This window comes from Ranitomeya variabilis, chromosome 2 (assembly GCF_051348905.1).
Source record: "Ranitomeya variabilis isolate aRanVar5 chromosome 2, aRanVar5.hap1, whole genome shotgun sequence".
NCBI lineage: Eukaryota > Metazoa > Chordata > Amphibia > Anura > Dendrobatidae > Ranitomeya > Ranitomeya variabilis.
Genome location: NC_135233.1, coordinates 43,044,934 through 43,065,446, shown reverse-complemented (window position 1 = coordinate 43,065,446; position 20,513 = coordinate 43,044,934). Strand labels below are relative to the sequence as shown.

General features: G+C 44.8%; 1 protein-coding gene across 1 annotated transcript in view; it reads right to left on the bottom strand.

Annotated features, from left to right (window-relative positions):
- Positions 1-930: 930 nt before the first annotated feature.
- The window catches only part of TRERF1 (transcriptional regulating factor 1), a 191,924-nt gene continuing 172,341 nt past the window's right edge, over positions 931-20,513 (bottom strand). Inside the window, exons 14-17 of the mRNA XM_077282342.1 lie at positions 9,538-9,651; positions 6,562-6,741; positions 6,221-6,429; positions 931-3,208 (exon numbers count right to left, since the gene is read on the bottom strand). Coding sequence (XP_077138457.1) covers positions 2,887-3,208; positions 6,221-6,429; positions 6,562-6,741; positions 9,538-9,651 — 825 coding nt within the window. The 3' untranslated portion in view covers positions 931-2,886. The remainder of the gene's footprint in view (positions 3,209-6,220; positions 6,430-6,561; positions 6,742-9,537; positions 9,652-20,513) is intronic.

Below are 20,513 nucleotides of genomic sequence, written 5' to 3'. Positions count from 1 at the left end.
GAGGGGGGTGGGGACAGGGATCTTTATGTTAAACACGAGAAACAAAAAAAAAAAGGATTATTCATATCTTCTCTACAGCAAACGCTGCTGCAGAGAAGATATGAATGGCGGCTTCAGCACCATGTGGGGGGGACAGCGCTTATCTCTAGCGCTGTCTCCTGCACGGTGCGTGTGGTACCCAGTCGGCACACGGGCAGCACACGTGTGCCGCACGTGTGCCACACTGATGTGCCACAGAAACGCACGGGCACACGGACACGGATAATTCCGGTACCGGAATTATCTGGATGTGTGGGACAGGCCTAAGGAAGGGTTGGCGCTGCTTATGGCTGTGTAGGTTAGAGTTTCCTCGACAGTGAGGACCATTACAATATAACCAGAGGATCCCGGATAAATCGTTAGGCAATAGCCTAATACAAGTGTTAGGGCTCATACAACACATCCAATTTTCTCACGTAGAAGAAAAACAAGCTTTATGTTCATTTTTGATCATATTTTGAACAAAGTTTGACCAGAGAGCCATCAGTTTTTCTTGTACGTGTACAAAAAAAACAAACGTCTCCACCTTCTCCATTGTGAAAGTCTTTGAAAATCAGTTTGCACTCGGATGTCATCTGAGAGCGATCTGATTTTTTTTTTTTTCACGGACCCATTGCCTTGCGTTGCCGATTTTGATCAGATGGATTAAAATCGGACATGTCCGCAATATTTTTCACGGACCACTTGGTCCAACAAAAAAAACAAAATCGGACCTATAGACTATCATAGGTACGAGTGAACCCAGATGGCACTCGTACAAGAAAATCAGCCCTTGGGGCTCGTTCACATGCTGCATTTTTGCAGTGCATTTTTCAAGGGTAAAAATGCTGCACTACCAGCGAGGTGAATGAAACTACTGTAATCTCATGCACACGCTGCTTATTTTTTTTTCCTTTGCAAATTTGAACCATAAAAAACCATTTGCGGCGTGTTGATTCTTTTAGCATTTTTGCAGCAATTGCCACCTATTCAAATGAATGGCGAAAAAAAACAAATAAAAACGTGTAAAAAAAACAAAAGTGTGTATTTTACCCAGTGTTTTTCCTGCCAACACTCAAATGACTGCAGCAGATTTTCTGCACCAATATGCATATACAGCAACAGTTGTCCAGTATTAGAAGAAAAAACAAAAACATGGCCAATTTCCACGCACAACATCAGATCATCGCCTTTATTTTACTCCCACACAAGTTAGAGAATAAACGAGTGATCTGATTGGCCACAGAGGCAAATGAACGCCTAATATGTGTACATATGATCTGTAATCCCGCTATACAAAGGGGTCCTGTGTGACTGTTGAAGTGCGCACCTTAAGAAAGAAAAAAAACTCTTAATAAAAATAATCCTATTAAAACACATGAATTAAAACACAATCAGTTCTTTCATAACCTCATCTAGAGCTTTACAACCTCAGTGTAAATGCTTCTGAAGAAAACAGATGCCATTTTGCTTTCTAAGGATTGTAAGACAAAATGGTGCTAAACTCAAGGGGAATTAAGCTCAAAATTAGACTTCTGATGGCCAAAGACTGACATATACTGACATACTGCACTAGATTAATATCAATGATAACAGGTAGCCATATTGAGGCAGATCAGTTGGCCATAGCAACCAATTGGTCTGGTTGTTGTGGGTAACATCTTCACTTTTCCTAGGCCTCAGTTTTGACTTCACTTTTCCTAGGCCTCAGTTTTGATTTCACTTTTCCTAGGCCTCAGTTTTGATTTCACTTTTCCTAGGCCTCAGTTTTGATTTCACTTTTCCTAGGCCTCAGTTTTGATTTCACTTTTCCTAGGCCTCAGTTTTTTCTTCACTTTTCCTAGGCCTCAGTTTTGAGGAGACAGAAACCGGTTGCCCACAGCAACCAATCACAGTGCAGCTTTCAATTTACCAGAGCTATTTAAAACATGAAAGCTCAGCTCTGATTGGTTGCTATGGGCAACAAAGTGTTTTTTTTTTTATTGAGAATTGAGGCCCAACAGCCTGTATATCATTAATAATGTCCTTTAGGAACAAAACCCATGCAGAGCAATGTCATCATTTATAGAATACATCCCTATGATATTCCAGTGCTAGGCCCAAACTGGTTGTACTGGTTGGAGTATAGCTAGTAGTCATGTACAGTCAGTGTCTGGAAAAATCCATTTTAGCACAGGTGGGTCATTCTGAAATTCCCTTTTGCTTCCTATGTGTCATATCTGGAAACTGAGGGGAACAAACGAAAGATTAGACAACATCTCCTTTCATTACCACACGTTACAGCCCCTATGACAACACTTCTTTCCAGTGCTATGGCTTTTTACAGCCTGGTCTGGTCATAGAAACATTAGGATAAATAATGATTTTGATATCCGCAATCTCGACATACGAAGTGGCTTGCTCCGTGGCAGATTTGTCTTCATACAATGGGTTTGGAGCCATACAGTGTTGACAAAGATGACCCAGCAGAGCAATGACAGGAGGTGTTGTCATGGGGGACACTATTTTAGCTAGAGTCAAGAGTTCCATCCCAGGCTTATAGATTTATAGGGCCTTCATGTTTCCCAGGAGCGTTGTTGGGTTTCCTTCACCAATCGAGTCTGTCTCCTAAACACTTGAGAATCCACGTTGTGGCCTGATTTGGGGATTCATTGGCTCAGTCCACAATACGGCGGCCACACGTGTAAACAAGTCTAACGACAGCAAAAAATCCATAATTTCATGAGGTGAAACTTTCTGTCCATGTTACAGGACATGATGATGGCCACCTACCAAAAACAATGAACCCCCAAGTATAACTCTATGTGTATATTCTAAGCAGGCCATGAATGTCAGGAGTAAATCTTGGCGGCTGGTGACCACGCTGGGCTACAGGTCACCATCTTGCAGTAAATCCACATCCTCGTCATCCAAGATTAGGTCAGAGTGCATGACCTCTGTCTCCTCCAAGACATCTTCTAGATCCTGGGCCACGTCATCATCGAAGTCTTCTTCTAAGGTTTTAATCAGGCTGAAGGGATCAAATGACATGTCGTTGTCTATGGGCAGAGTAGTCCTTACTATAGTCCTTGCAATTGTGTCAGCCATCTCCGCTGCTGCCGCAGCCTTCTGTGCCTTCTGCCTGTGCTGCTCCTCCTGCTGCCGGTGAGTCTTCATGTGCGCATTACGACTCTTGATCTTGTAGAATACCCTAAGGGCACAGAAGATGGTAGATTTAGCTGCACAAAAGTGGCACTTAGACATACGGAACTACACTAAATTGTCTGCACCTTCTGTAGGAGGCCCCCAATTTTTACCAGTAATACTAATCCCCTCATATGGAGCAGAAGGATCTTTTATGACCCTTTAGGAGGATAGCATCTCATTTGTAGGCCAACATCTAAATTTGTCCCAAAACCATGGCAGAGAAAGCCTTACACGGTTATACTCATCTTCATAAATGAATATTGTTGGATAGTGCTTAAAAATAAAAGTAATTTTGCAATTCACGGTGTTTTAAAATTTTCAGCCATTCTTGAAATATTAACACTTTTCCTTTGTTTATAGCTTGATTCCATGGAGACCGACCACTTCTGCAAGACAGTGTTTACAAGCTCTGTTTTATAGAGCTTATAAGCACTGTTTTGAGGCTGTCCAGGATCTCTGGAGCGTGTTGTTCCCTCCTATTCCCTGCCAGCTTCAGCACCGTGCTTACAAGCTAGACAGCGGTGGTCGGTCTAGGAAATGAGATGTAAACAATAGAAAAGTGTTAATATCCCAAGAACAGATGAAAATATTAATAGGCAGTAACTTGCGTAATGGCTTGTTTTTACAATCTGACTTATTTAAAGATGGGAAAGGCTATTATCATATGTTACATTAAAGGTTTATTTTTTACCAAAATCGCAAGTCATGCTCTATACATAGAATAGGGGGTAACTTGCTGATCATTGGGTGTCCAACTGCTAAGATCCCCAGTGATCCCGAGAATGAAGGTCTGGTACATCCCGTCCTTAATGGTGAGAAAATGCAAATACATGACCTCTCCTCCACTGACTGTCAATAGGACTGCTGGAAAAAGCCAAGTACGAGAGTCCCATAGAGAATTAATAAAGTGGAGGTCGAGCATGCACAACTCCACTCCATTCAGGACTGGGCTGCAGAGCCTCATTCTTGGGATTACTGGGGTTCCCAATGGTCGTATTCCCAGCAATCAGCAAATTATCACCTTATCTTATGGTTAGGGGATAACTTATGATTTTGGGACTGACACTTTAAAGGTACTTTAATTCGTACCAAATGGCAACATATTTTTGATGAGCTGCATAACCTTATCAAGACTGATTAATCAAGACTGATATTTCTGCACGCCAGTCTTAAGGTACCTTCACACGAAGCGACGCTGCAGCGATAGCGACAACGATGCCGATCGCTGCAGCGTCGCTGTTTGATCGCTGGGGAGCTGTCACACAGACCGCTCTCCAGCGACCAACGATGCCGAGTTCCCTGGGTAACCAGGGTAAACATCGGGTTGCTAAGCGCAGGGCCGCGCTTAGTAACCCGATGTTTACCCTGGTTACCAGCGTAAAAGTAAAAAAAACAAACAGTACATACTCACCTGCGCGTCCCCCAGCGTCTGCTTCCTGACACTGACTGAGCTCCGGCCCTAACAGCACAGCGGTGACGTCACCGCTGTGCTTTCACTTTCACTTTAGGGCCGGCGCTTACTTTTACGCTGGTAACCAGGGTAAACATCAGGTTACTAAGCGCGGACCTGCGCTTGGTAACCCGATGTTTACCCTGGTTACCAGTGTAAAACATCGCTGGTATCGTTGCTTTTGCTTTCAAACACAACGATACACGGCGATCGGACGACCAAATAAAGTTCTGGACTTTATTCAGCGACCAGCGACATCACAGCAGGATCCTGATCGCTGCTGCGTGTCAAACGAAACGATATCGCTAGCGAGGACGCTGCAACGTCACGGATCGCTAGCGATATCGTTACAAAGTCGTTTCGTGTGAAGGTACCTTTACTCAAGGGTGCATTGCAGCAAGATGCAGCATATTCAATAAAAGGCATGTTCCTCCTAATAAAACATAGGAAATGTAGTCGAGTCTTGGGCTAAAGTAGTTTCCAGTCTTCGTTTGTGTCGCAAGATGAATTAGACATGTCATACCATGCATCATCTCACTTTCCAACAAGCTGGTGGAGCTGGCTAAAAAACTCCAAAAATCACTTTTTTTTACGACTAGGAGTTGTGCAAACATTTTGAAACATTCCAAACATTTTTATGACTGATTTCTGGCGCAAACGATTTTATAAATTGGCTTCTATGCATATTTAGCACAAACTGCCACGACTTTAAGATGTGGTTTTTGGCTGGTGAGACAAATTCTTACAGCCAAAATGTCCCACTGTGACGGTAAGGAAGGTGAGCCTCAAACTGTCCCTGGAACTGGGACCCTAACTATTCCTATCCCGGGGGTACTCTTGAAGGTAGAGAGGCCTGAGTCTCCGACCTAACTATGCTCCCGCTAAACCCTAATCTGCTCCCTCTCCCATCCCATGAGGCATGGGACAGAAATGTAAGGTAAACCAGACACAAAGACAAAACAGGGATAACAGAAAAACTGTATCACACAAAAGCACTAACCAACGATAGGGAGAAGGATAGAGACAAGGAGGAATAAACTAAACGGGAACAGGGACCAGGAGATAAACACACACATACTACGGCAAACTACAGATCACTACTACAACAATTCCACTCCAACCACTTGGTTTTAGCACACAGCACAGGAAGATAAATCTTTCACCAGCAGGGACAAGAATATCTGGCCAGTTTTTATAGAAAGATCTAATGACCAGATCAGAAGCAGCTGAATGCTTCTGACCAGCACAGAAAGGTTGTTAACCTCTTCAGCACTAAAGGAAACTAAATCTATTTAATATGAGACACAAATCACACCATCTCTAAAGAAGACCTGTGATTCATTACCTGACGTGACTGTCTACCTCCAGAACTTCCATGGGGATGTGACACCCTTGTGACACAAAATCACACTGCAAAACTGCCGCAATTATCTGAAAACTTGCATGTAGTTTTACAGCATGGTAATTGGTCATCCTCCAGTAAGACAGACTGACATTAGCAGAAGATAGCCTCAGCCTTTTATTTTGGAGCCCTCACATTCAGGGAAGGCATACGCAGATACATACTTGCCACACAGTTTACATGGGAATACTGATGTTGCATCGGTCTCTCCGCTGGTGGTGCTGTGCGCCGGGGAGCTCTTCACGGAACAGTGCTCGCTCTGGGCGCCTGGCTTGGGTCTTCCTGTATTAGTAGCTGTAAACATCTTGGCCGGGGTAGTAGTTCCTCCATGAATACGAGCATGGCCATTCAAAGCCTGCCTGGAGCAGAATATCTGGAAACCACAGAGCAAAATTGAGAAATGTTCAAATACAATTTTTTAATGGACTAAGACTGCATGTCTTAAAAGTATATTGTCATATAGAATGATGGGAGGATAGGAAGATAAGTAAAATCATGCCCTTACAGCTCCACAGTTTCCCATTTCGCACATAAAGGTACCAGCTGGAGGGCCGGGAGTCACCGGGAGAGAATGGTCGGCCTCCGCTGGATGTAGTAGGTCTGGAGTTTTCTGCATTGGCTCATACTGGGCTTCATACTTTCTGTGATCACCCCCATCTTCCTCATCAACATCATCCACACTGCTCTAGAATATAAATTGTGTTTGTTAATGAAAGCTCAGAACAGATTTACAGTACGTAAAAAATAAATTACATCTAGTAAAGATTTAAAATATATTTGGGAATGAATTTCAGTTCAATGAAAAAAAAGTCTAAATCTTAAACTCAAATTTTTACAGATTGTATTTTGGATTACTCTCGGATCTGCAGCAAAATTTGCAGGATCTGAAAAGAAACCAAACAAAAAAAAAAAATCTCACTAAACTCCCGTCCTGTGACTTCTCTATTTCCAAACGGTCCCTGTACACAAATCCTCCAATGATGACCTCTTGCGGGCTGAAGTGACCACACATGATGATATGTATCCCTGCAGGCCCAATATACAGAGACTGACAACTGGCCAGGATAGCGTTACTAAAGAAGCACCAGAGGTACATGTATAGGGTTTTTTTTCACTTTATGCGATCTTGAACAGCAAGTCTGCCCCAGAATCTGTAGGATTTAGTGTGGGTTTTCTGCTGTGGATTTCCCTGCGGCTTTGTCCAGATTTTCTGCAGAGATTTCATTCAGCAGAACTGGTAGGTGCGAAGATAACGTCATTCTGCAATAATTAGTGATTTGTTGAGGGGGGATGATTGCTAGATAAATTAGTTAAATCCCATTTACATAAGCCAATAATTGGGAGAACGAGCGTTAATGGGAACACTCAATGGCTTTTGGCCTGCCTACACATGTCGGCATACACTGTTGTGAATTCCGCTCTTCGGCTCCCTCCGGTGGTTGTAAGTGGCACTTTTGCTAGTTCTGCTCTTGGGCTCACTCCGGTGGTTTTAAGTGGTACTGCTGCTCCTTGGATTTAGTAGTCAGCAGCTGCTTCCACTGATTGTCTTTCTGGCTCGGCTATTTAGCCTGGTTCCATCCTTCAGCCTGTGCCAGTTGTCAATGGTTCCTGGTTGGATTCACATCTCTGCTTGGATTTCCCTGATATTCTGACCAGTTCAGCAAAGATAAGTCCTTGCTTTGTTCTTTTGCAGTCCACTTGTTGTGGACTTAATCTTTCTGCTCTTTCTATGTTTTTTCTAGTCCAGCTTGTCAGTATGGATTTATTCAGTTAAGCTGGAAGCTCTGGGAAGCAGATTTACCCTCCACACCTTTAGTCAGGTGTGGAGATTTTTGTAAACTCTGTGGTGGATTTTTCTAGTTTTTAATACTGACCGCACAGTATTCTGTCCTGTTCTTTTTATCTAGCTAGACTGGCCTCCTTTGCTACATCCATACATTTCTTTCTGCGTATGTCATTTCCCTCTTCACTCACAGTCAATATTTGTGGGGGGCTGTCCTATCCTTTGGGGATTTTCTCTGAGGCAAGATAGCTTTCCTGTTTCTATCTTTAGGGGTAGTTAGTTCTCCGGCTGTGATGAGGTGTCTAGGGAGTGACAGGAACATCCCACGGCTACTTCTAGTGTTGTGATAAGCTCAGGAACTGCGGTCAGTACAGGTACCACCTCCTCCAGAGCACGTCCCATGTTGCTCCTAAACCACCAGCTCATAACAGTACAACTGGCCAAAAATGAATTAAATGCATCTCAAAAGAAGGAAAAGGAAGTTCTGAGCCATTTTTTTCTCTGCAGTCTGTTTTGTCTTTTTTTTCTCTTAATCTCTGGGTGGTTCAGGATTTTGGCGCTGGCATGGATGTTCAGGGTTTGTTTTCTCGTGTGGATCAACTTGCTGCAAAAGTACAGAGTATCCAAGATTATGTTGTCCAGACTCCGGCTTTAGAGCCTAGAATTCCAACCCCTGATTTGTTTTTTGGGGATAGATCCAAGTTTTTGAACTTCAAAAATAACTGCAAATTGTTTTTTGCCTTGAAACCCCGTTCCTCTGGTGATTCCATTCAGCAGGTTAAAATTGTCATCTCTCTGCTGCGTGGTGACCCTCAGGACTGGGCATTCACCCTTGAATCAGGGGATCCGGCATTGCTTAATGTAGACGCATTTTTTCAAGCGCTCGGATTATTGTATGACGAACCTAATTCTGTGGATCATGCAGAAAAGACCTTGTTGGCCCTGTGTCAGGGTCAGGAAGCGGCAGAAGCATACTGCCAGAAATTTAGAAAATGGTCTGTGCTCACTAAATGGAATGAGGAGGCTCTGGCAGCAATTTTCAGAAAGGGTCTTTCTGAAGCCCTTAAAGATGTTATGGTGGGGTTCCCCACGCCTGCTGGTTTGAGCGAGTCTATGTCTCTGGCCATTCAGATTGATCGGCGCCTGCACGAGCGCAAAGTTGTGCACCATATGGCAGTATCCTCTGAGCAGAGCCCTGAGCCTATGCAATGTGATAGGATTTTGACTAGAGCAGAACGGCAGGGATTCAGACGCCAGAATAGGCTGTATTTTTACTGTGGTGATTCTGCTCATGTTATTTCTGATTGCACTAAGCGTACTAAGAGGGTCGCTAGGTCTGTTACCATCAGTACTGTACAGCCTAAATTTCTCTTATCTGTGACCTTGATTTGCACATTATCGCCTTTTTCTGTCATGGCATTTGTGGATTCAGGCACTGCCCTGAACTTGATGGACTTGGAATTCGCCAGGCGCTGTGGTTTTTCCTTGCAGCCTTTGCAGAGCCCTATTCCTTTGAGGGGCATTGATGCTACGCCATTGGCCAAGGATAAACCTCAGTATTGGACTCAGCTGACCATGTGCATGGCTCCAGCACATCAGGAAGATTGCCGTTTTCTGGTGTTTCATAATTTGCATGATGTTGTTGTACTGGTGCACCCATGCCCCCACTAGGAGCATTTCTCCACACGGCGCACTCACGGTATCTTCTTCATGGGGTTCAATGAGGCGAGTCCTGTGTCTGCGGCCCATGTGCAGGATCTTCTTCCAGGTGTAATAGTATTCAACACACTGCGACATGCTCTTTGTCTTTATCTAGAAAACAACAGTAACACGGCGCCATTAGAACTATAGACAGCATTTGTTGTATTGGGCAAACCATGGACTTTGGGATTGCATAAAAGTCACATGGTACCCGAATATCAGAGAATAACAAAACATATTGGTTGTCATTGAGGTCTTGAATAAAACATTAAAATTATACAGAGATCAAAGACTTAAAACACAATGAGGAGCTTAATGGCATGGATTACTGTGGCTGAGCAAATGCAAGCCTTATACCACCAAGCACAAAGCCAAGCGTTGGAGCAAGTGGTGTAAAGCTGCAACCTCTGGACTCTGGAGCAGCGGAGACGAGTTCTGTGCTGTCACTTATCACTCTGCTCTATCTCACAGTATGATAAAGAAGTCTGGTAAATGACAGGACAACGTTACCTGCTTTGTTTAACTGCATTGGGCACAGTTTGGTGGAGGAGGGGAAATGCTATGGGATTGTTATCAGGGGTCAAGTAATAAAGGCAGCACACTGCAGCGCCAAAACATGCAAACATGAAACATGAAAACTGAACTGCAACACTGCACTAGAAACATGAAAAATGAGAGCGTTTAGCGCATAAAAATGGCCAATTTTATGTGTACCTGATAGCCCCTTTACGGCATCTCTCGTATATCAGGTCCTACGCTTGCCTACCTCGCTGAGAATAAACGTCTCCATGTGAATAGGTACCTGTGAAAAACCTCTTCCTAGACTCATATTCTCTCTCTCTCTCTATGAGTCTAGGAAGAGGTTTTTCACAGGTACCCATTCACATGGAGACGTTTATTCTCAGCGAGGTAGGCAAGCGTAGGACCTGATATACGAGAGATGCCGTAAAGGGGCTATCAGGTACACATAAAATTGGCCATTTTTATGCGCTAAACGCTCTCATTTTTCATGTTTCTAGTGCAGTATTGCAGTTCAGTTTTCATGTTTCATGTTTGCATGTTTTGGCGCTGCAGTGTGCTGCCTTTATTACTTGACTATATATGAGTTGGTTACTCTAGGTTCAGCACCTGTTCACACTTAGTCTATGTATGGATGTGACGGTCAGTTTTTTCAAATATGTTATCAGGGGTCGGCCTCGGCCCTTAGTTTTAGGGAAGGGAAATCTTAATAATTCAGCATACAAGACATTTGGACAACTGTAGCTTACAGCTTTGTGGGAACAGTTTGGGGAAGGCCCTTTTCTGTGCCCTGTGCATAACGCAAGGTCCATACAGACATGGTTGGGGGAGTATGCTGTGGAAAAGCCTGGTCGGCCGCACAGAGCTCATACCTCACCCACAGAGAACGTGAACTCAGCCCTCTGCCCAATCTCTGTGTCTGACCTCACAAATGCTCTTCTGGATGAATGGGCAAAAATTCAGACTTTCTGGACAGAGATCACCGATCTTCATTCTTAGAAATGCCCATACCTCAGATTCCCAAAATATGCCTCTTTTGAACAGCAAGTCAAAATATTTTCACAAAAAACCTTTTTCATGGCTTTGAAGATGCTCATTCTTCCTCCTTGGCAATAACAATACCGTTCTTTATGTATTGTGCAATAAAATAAGTTTTCTATTTCTCCATGCAAGTGAGCAAATCCTCATACAACACCAGTCCTTCACACTAAATGGGGGCCTCCACAGTATGACAACTATACAATGTGAAGGACAATATTGGACATATCAGGAGGACTCTCCCGACAATCAGTACCAGAAATGTGCTTCAAACTCCACATCGCAATGATCAATATTTCCTTTTTTTTTTGCATCATACAGACATCACATAATCCACATGTGTAATGTAAAGTCCATAAACCTACGTCCACAACTACTCCAGAAAAGATATCAATCGCACCAGCCTTGGTTTCGGCATATTCATGACGTATTCCTGTTTTGACCTAAAATTGACATTTTCTGGAGTATGTGAATTCATCAAGTTTACACCTCAATTAAACAAGATTAAATATTTGGATGTTTTGTTGAGTCGGGCTACGGATAATACTATCAATCACAATCTATTCCAAGCCGATTGACAAAAATAACCCCTTGACGAATGACAGTCATCACAGCCAACCCCCAACTTCAAAGCACAATTTGTGAGGAGCATGCTACACAGAGATAATCGGGAAAAAATTGGTAAAGAGAAAATATCAAGAGAAAGAGGTGTGCGATGTAATTTCAGACAACTTGATTGCATGTAATAAATAATGTATTAGCCAATCGGTAAATTACTTTATAAATTATGCCTTATCCCTGAAAAAAACACATGTAGGTGCCGGGAATTGGGAGTCACCCATTAGTGTACCACACTGTTCGCTGCCTGTTGTCAGTTGTAATCCGTCAGTATCAGCAGAGACAGGTTACAGATAGCGGGGGATGGATCTTCGTCCTTCTACAGCATACATGTCAAACTCTGGCCTGCAGGGTGAATATATATGGCCCGCAACGCCGACACTGCTTCCCACCCCACCTCTGCCATCCACCCTGGCTGCCGATACAGTTACAAGCCATCTACTCCTTCCCCCATCATTCTTCATCTGCGTCTGACGTCTCAGCGATGACGATGACATGACCATTTGGTGCTCGCTGTGCCGAGCAGTGAAGCGATACAGAGCGTTTGCTGCCGAGACCGGAGCAGTGGGGAATTGGGGAGCTGTGAATATTTATTTTAATATGGAGCCCATTATACTTTATGGAGGACTATGTGCAGAGCATTATTCTGTATGGAGGACTATGTGGGGCCCATTATACGGTATGGAGGACTATGTGGGAGCCCATTATACTGTATGGAGGACTACATGGGGGCATTATTCTGTATGGAGGACTATATAGGGGCCCATTATACTGTATGGAGGACTATGTGGGGGTCCATTATACTGTATGGAGGACGATAAGGGAGCATTATTCTGTATGGAGGACAATGTGGGAGCCCATTATACTGTATGGAGGACTATAAGAGAGCATTATTCTGTATGGAGGACTATGTGGGAGCCAATTATTCTGTATGGAGGACTATATGGGGGTCCGTTTATACTGTATGGAAGACTATGTGGGGACCAATATACTGTATGGAGAACTATGTGGGGCCGTTATTCTGTATGGAAGACTATGTGGGACCCATGGGGATCTTTCTAGCAGCGTTGGTTGAACATGCATAGTGCTTACAAGCTCTCTTCTCTATTGAGCTTGCAAGCATAAACCTGAGGTTAGCTGGATCACTGAGGTGCTTCAGCACTGCTGCAATTCTGATGCTATAAAGGCATATATGCCCCATACCGCATCATTAGCAGCACACAGTTTGGGCCAGCGGTGCAACAGTGCCGCTGTCATGAACAGTCATCAATCAGAAGGTCTTGTTTCCATATGAAAAGGTCCATTGTTATATTTGATGACAAGGAAAAACTTCCTCAATTGTAGACATTTTTTTTATATAAATAAGGTTGGTCCACAACTTTGTCTTTGGCCCTCTGTGCATTTGAGTTTGGTATCTCTGCTCTACAGGAAGTGTTGGGGGGAAAACAGGTTTTTATTCCACTACATAGAGTGGGTGGGCGGTCATTGCCCCTCTACAGGAAGTTGGGTGCTGGTCTTTGCCCCTCTACAAAAAGTAGGGGTGGGAAGCGGGTCTTTATCCCACTACAGAAAGTGAGTGTGGAAGGCAGGCTTTTGCCCCTCTACAGGAAGTGGAGAGCAGGTTTTTGCCCCTCTACAGAAAGTGGGGGTGGGTCTTTGTCCCTCTACAGGAAGTAGGGTGTTATGATCCTTAGTGGCTGAGGATCACAGATCTGACCAGCTAAGTAACTGAACATATGACGAGCTCTAGGGAGGTGTGTTGTGAAATTGGATTTTGGGCTCCCCCGGTGGCCACTGGTGGAATTGAACTGGTGTGCATCATCCTCTCTGTTCACCTGTTTCCATCAGGATGTGGGAGTCGCTATTTAGCCTTGCTCCTCTGTCACTTCCATGCCGGTCAACATTGTAATCAGAAGCCTTTCTGTGCATGTTTCTGCTGCTAGACAACTCCCAGCTAAGTTGGACTTAGTCCTTGTTTGTTTTTGCATTTTGTTCCAGTTCACAGCTGTAGTTTCGTTTCTGTGTCTGGAAAGCTCTTGTGATCTGAAATTGCCACTCTGATGTTATGAGTTAATACTAGAGTCTTAAAGTAATTTCAGGATGGTATTTTGATAGGGTTTTCAGCTGACCATGAAAGTGCCCTTTCTGTCTTCCTGCTATCTAGTAAGCGGACCTCAATTTTGCTAAACCTATTTTCATACTACGTTTGTCATTTCATCTAAAATCACCGCCAATATTTGTGGGGGCCTCTGTCTGCCTTTCGGGGAAATTTCTCTAGAGGTGAGCCAGGACTATATTTTCCTCTGCCAGGATTAGTTAGTCCTCCGGCCGGCGCTGGGCGTCTAGGGATAAAACGCAGGCTACGCTACCCGGCTACTGTTAGTTGTGCGGCAGGTTTAGTTCATGGTCAGTTTAGTTTCCATCCTTCCAAGAGCTAGTTCTTATGTTTGCTGGGCTATGTTCTCTTGCCATTGAGAACCATAACAGTTTGACCGGCCACAAAGGGTTAAATTAATTGACAGAGAAAGGAGAGAAAAGAGAAGTCTGCTGAAGATTTTTTTTTTTTTTTTTTTTCCTTCAGTTCTGAGTGTGCTTGTAATTGAATCTCTTGCAAGTCTGCCTATATTGCAGCCTTTCTCTCTCTCTCTCCTTCTAATCCTGGAATGGCTCTGTGTTCACCTGTTTAAAATGGATATTCAGAGTTTAGCTGCAGGTTTGAATAATCTCACCACGAAAGTTCAAAATTTACAAGATTTTGTTGTTCATGTTCCTATATCTGAACCTAGAATTCCTTTGCCTGAATTTTTCTCGGGGAATAGATCTTGCTTTCAAAATTTCAAAAATAATTGCAAGTTGTTTTTGTCCCTGAAATCTCGCTCTGCTGGAGATCCTGCTCAGCAGGTCAGGATTGTGATTTCCTTGCTCCGGGGCGACCCTCAGGATTGGGCTTTTGCATTGGCTCCAGGGGATCCTGCGTTGCTCAATGTGGATGCGTTTTTTCTGGCCTTGGGGTTGCTTTATGAGGAACCTCAGTTAGAACTTCAGGCGGAAAAGGCCTTGATGTCCCTATCTCAGGGGCAAGACGAAGCTGAAATATACTGCCAGAAATTCCGTAAATGGGCTGTGCTTACTCAGTGGAATGAGTGCGCCCTGGCGGCGAATTTCAGAGAGGGTCTCTCTGATGCCATTAAGGATGTTATGGTGGGGTTCCCTGTGCCTGCGGGTCTGAATGAGTCCATGACAATGGCTATCCAGATCGATAGGCGTCTGCGGGAGCGCAAACCTGTGCACCATTTGGCGGTGTCTACTGAGAAGACGCCAGAGAATATGCAATGTGATAGAATTCTGTCCAGAAGTGAACGGCAGAATTTTAGACGAAAAAATGGGTTGTGCTTCTATTGCGGTGATTCAACTCATGTTATATCAGCATGCTCTAAGCGTACTAAGAAGCTTGATAAGTCTGTTTCAATTGGCACTTTACAGTCTAAGTTTATTCTATCTGTGACCCTGATTTGTTCTTTATCATCTATTACCGCGGATGCCTATGTCGACTCTGGCGCCGCTTTGAGTCTTATGGATTGGTCCTTTGCCAAACGCTGTGGGTATGATTTGGAGCCTCTTGAAACTCCTATACCCCTGAAGGGGATTGACTCCACCCCATTGGCTAGCAATAAACCACAATACTGGACACAAGTAACTATGCGGATTAATCCGGATCACCAGGAGATTATTCGCTTTCTTGTGCTGTATAACCTACATGATGTGTTGGTGCTTGGATTGCCATGGCTGCAATCTCATAACCCAGTCCTTGACTGGAAAGCTATGTCTGTGTTAAGCTGGGGATGTAAGGGGACGCATGGGGACGTACCTGTGGTTTCCATTTCATCATCTATTCCCTCTGAGATTCCTGAATTCTTGACTGAATATCGTGACGTTTTTGAAGAACCTAAGCTTGGTTCATTACCTCCGCACCGGGAGTGCGATTGTGCCATAGATTTGATTCCGGGTAGTAAATACCCTAAGGGTCGTTTATTTAATCTGTCTGTGCCTGAACATGCTGCTATGCGAGAATATGTAAAGGAGTCCTTGGAAAAGGGACATATTCGTCCTTCGTCATCTCCCTTAGGAGCCGGTTTTTTCTTTGTGGCTAAGAAAGATGGCTCTTTGAGGCCGTGCATTGATTATCGGCTTTTGAATAAAATCACGGTTAAATATCAATATCCGTTGCCACTGCTGACTGATTTGTTTGCTCGCATAAAGGGGGCCAAGTGGTTCTCTAAGATAGATCTCCGTGGGGCGTATAATTTGGTGCGAATTAAGCAGGGGGATGAGTGGAAAACCGCATTTAATACGCCCGAGGGCCACTTTGAGTATTTGGTGATGCCTTTTGGTCTTTCAAGTGCCCCTTCAGTCTTTCAGTCCTTTATGCATGACATTTTCCGTGATTATTTGGATAAATTTATGATTGTGTATCTGGATGATATTTTGATTTTTTCGGATGACTGGGACTCTCATGTCCAGCAGGTCAGGAGGGTTTTTCAGGTTTTGCGGTCTAATTCCTTGTGTGTGAAGGGTTCTAAGTGCGTTTTTGGGGTTCAAAAGATTTCCTTTTTGGGATATATATTTTCCCCCTCTTCCATCGAGATGGATCCTGTCAAGGTTCAGGCTATTTGTGATTGGACGCAACCCTCTTCTCTTAAGGGTCTTCAGAAATTTTTGGGCTTTGCTAACTTTTATCGTCGATTTATTGCTGGTTTTTCTGATGTTGTTAAACCATTGACTGATTTGACTAAGAAGGGTGCTGATGTTGCTGATTGGTCCCCTGCTGCTGTGGAGGCCTTTCGGGAGCTTAAGCGCCGCTTTTCTTCCGCCCCTGTGTTGCGTCAGCCTGATGTTGCTCTTCCTTTTCAGGTTGAGGTCGACGCTTCTGAAATCGGAGCTGGGGCGGTTTTGTCGCAGAGAAGTTCCGATTGCTCCGTGATGAGACCTTGTGCTTTTTTCTCGCGTAAATTTTCGCCCGCCGAGCGGAATTATGATGTTGGGAATCGGGAGCTTTTGGCCATGAAGTGGGCTTTTGAGGAGTGGCGTCATTGGCTTGAGGGGGCTAGACATCAGGTGGTGGTATTGACTGACCACAAAAATCTAATTTATCTTGAGTCCGCCAGACGCCTGAATCCTAGACAGGCGCGCTGGTCGTTGTTTTTCTCTCGGTTTAATTTTGTGGTGTCCTACCTGCCGGGTTCTAAGAATGTTAAGGCGGATGCCCTTTCTAGGAGTTTTGAGCCTGACTCCCCTGGTAATTCTGAACCTACAGGTATCCTTAAGGATGGAGTGATATTGTCTGCCGTTTCTCCAGACCTGCGGCGGGCCTTGCAGGAGTTTCAGGCGGATAGACCTGATCGTTGCCCACCTGGTAGACTGTTTGTTCCTGATGATTGGACCAGTAAAGTCATTTCTGAGGTTCATTCTTCTGCGTTGGCAGGTCATCCTGGAATCTTTGGTACCAGGGATTTGGTGGCAAGGTCCTTCTGGTGGCCTTCCCTGTCTCGAGATGTGCGAGGCTTCGTGCAGTCTTGTGACGTTTGTGCTCGGGCCAAGCCTTGTTGTTCTCGGGCTAGTGGATTGTTGTTGCCCTTGCCTATCCCGAAGAGGCCCTGGACGCACATCTCGATGGATTTTATTTCGGATCTTCCTGTTTCTCAGAAGATGTCTGTCATCTGGGTGGTGTGTGATCGTTTCTCTAAGATGGTCCATTTGGTTCCCCTGCCTAAGTTGCCTTCTTCTTCCGAGTTGGTTCCTCTGTTTTTTCAAAATGTGGTCCGTTTGCATGGTATTCCGGAGAATATCGTTTCTGACAGAGGTACCCAATTCGTGTCTAGATTTTGGCGAGCATTCTGTGCTAGGATGGGCATAGATTTGTCTTTCTCGTCTGCTTTCCATCCTCAGACTAATGGCCAGACCGAGCGGACGAATCAGACCTTGGAGACATATTTGAGGTGTTTTGTGTCTGCAGATCAGGATGATTGGGTTGCTTTTTTGCCTTTAGCGGAGTTTGCCCTCAATAATCGGGCCAGCTCTGCCACCTTGGTGTCTCCCTTTTTCTGTAATTCGGGGTTTCATCCTCGATTTTCTTCTGGTCAGGTGGAATCTTCGGATTGTCCTGGAGTGGATGCTGTGGTGGAGAGGTTGCATCAGATTTGGGGGCAGGTAGTGGACAATTTGAAGTTGTCCCAGGAGAAGACTCAGCTTTTTGCCAACCGCCGGCGTCGGGTTGGTCCTCGGCTTTGTGTTGGGGACTTGGTGTGGTTGTCTTCTCGTTTTGTCCCTATGAGGGTTTCTTCTCCCAAGTTTAAGCTTCGGTTCATCGGCCCGTACAAGATATTGGAGATTCTTAACCCTGTGTCCTTCCGTTTGGACCTCCCTGCATCTTTTTCTATTCATAATGTTTTTCATCGGTCATTATTGCGCAGGTATGAGGTACCGGTTGTGCCTTCCGTTGAGCCTCCTGCTCCGGTGTTGGTTGAGGGCGAGTTGGAGTACGTTGTGGAAAAAATCTTGGACTCCCGTGTTTCCAGACGGAAACTCCAGTATCTGGTCAAATGGAAGGGATACGGTCAGGAGGATAATTCTTGGGTGACTGCCTCTGATGTTCATGCCTCCGATTTGGTCCGTGCCTTTCATAGGGCTCGTCCTGATCGCCCTGGTGGTTCTGGTGAGGGTTCGGTGCCCCCTCCTTGAGGGGGGGGTACTGTTGTGAAATTGGATTTTGGGCTCCCCCGGTGGCCACTGGTGGAATTGAACTGGTGTGCATCATCCTCTCTGTTCACCTGTTTCCATCAGGATGTGGGAGTCGCTATTTAGCCTTGCTCCTCTGTCACTTCCATGCCGGTCAACATTGTAATCAGAAGCCTTTCTGTGCATGTTCCTGCTGCTAGACAACTCCCAGCTAAGTTGGACTTAGTCCTTGTTTGTTTTTGCATTTTGTTCCAGTTCACAGCTGTAGTTTCGTTTCTGTGTCTGGAAAGCTCTTGTGATCTGAAATTGTCACTCTGATGTTATGAGTTAATACTAGAGTCTTAAAGTAATTTCAGGATGGTATTTTGATAGGGTTTTCAGCTGACCATGAAAGTGCCCTTTCTGTCTTCCTGCTATCTAGTAAGCGGACCTCAATTTTGCTAAACCTATTTTCATACTACGTTTGTCATTTCATCTAAAATCACCGCCAATATTTGTGGGGGCCTCTGTCTGCCTTTCGGGGAAATTTCTCTAGAGGTGAGCCAGGACTATATTTTCCTCTGCCAGGATTAGTTAGTCCTCCGGCCGGCGCTGGGCGTCTAGGGATAAAACGCAGGCTACGCTACCCGGCTACTGTTAGTTGTGCGGCAGGTTTAGTTCATGGTCAGTTTAGTTTCCATCCTTCCAAGAGCTAGTTCTTATGTTTGCTGGGCTATGTTCTCTTGCCATTGAGAACCATAACAGAGGTGGTAACTGGACTGACCGCAATCCTGATCCTATCCAATACACACTAAAAGTAGCCGTGGAACGTTACCTGAAATCCTAGACGTCTCGTCATGGCCTGAGAAACTAACTACCCCTAAAAAGAGAAAGCAAAGACCTCACTTGCCTCAGAGAAAATACCCCAAAGATATAGAAAGCCCCCCACAAATAATAACGGTGAGATAAGGGGAAAATACGAACGTAGAAATGAAACAGATTTAGCAAATGAGGCCCGCTAATCACTAGATAGCAGAAGATAGGAAACTGTGCGGTCAGTAAAAAAACCCTATCCAAAATATCCACGCTGAGAGTTCAAGAACCCCCGCACCAACTAATGGTGTGAGGGGAGAAACTCAGCCCCCTAGAGCTACCAGCAAGCAAGGAAATCACATATTAGCAAGCTGGACAGAACTCATCATAAACAAGAAACACATTAAACACAGATGAGCAAAAAATGAACAAACGGAAACTTAGCTTCTCTTGGAGAGACTGGAACGAATGTAGACAGGGGAAATCAGAATAGCACTGAATACATTGACAGCAGGCAACAACTGATGGTCCAGGTGAGCTAAATAGGAAACCACCTAGCAGATAACCAGACAGCTGATCCCAGCCACAGACCTGCAGAATGACAAAAAGAGCCACCGGAGGGAGCCGAAAGACAGCACTCACTCAGTACCACTTGTGACCACAAGAGGGAGCCCAAAAACAGAGTTCGCAAAAGTACCCCCCCCCCCCTTGAGGAGGGGTCACCGAACCCTCATCAATACCCCCAGGGCGATCAGGATGAGCCACATGGAAGGCATGAACCAAATCGGCCGCATGAACATCAGAGGCGACCACCCAGGAATTATCCTCCTGACCATAGCCCTTCCACTTAACCAAATACTGAAGCCTCCGTCTAGAAATACAAGAATCCAAGATCTTCTCCACCACATACTCCAATTCTCCCTCAACCAGCACCGGAGCAGGAGGCTCAACAGAAGGAACCATGGGCACCACATACCTCCGCAACAAAGACCTATGGAACACATTATGAATGGCAAACGATGCTGGGAGGTCCAAACGAAATGACACAGGGTTAAGGATTTCCAAAATCTTATAAGGACCGATGAAACGAGGCTTGAACTTAGGAGAGGAGACCTTCATAGGAACATGACGAGAAGACAGCCACACCAAATCCCCAACACGAAGTCGGGGACCCACACAGCGACGGCGGTTGGCAAAGCGCTGAGCCTTCTCCTGTGACAACTTCAAATTGTCCACAACATGGTTCCAAATCCGCTGCCACCTATCTACCA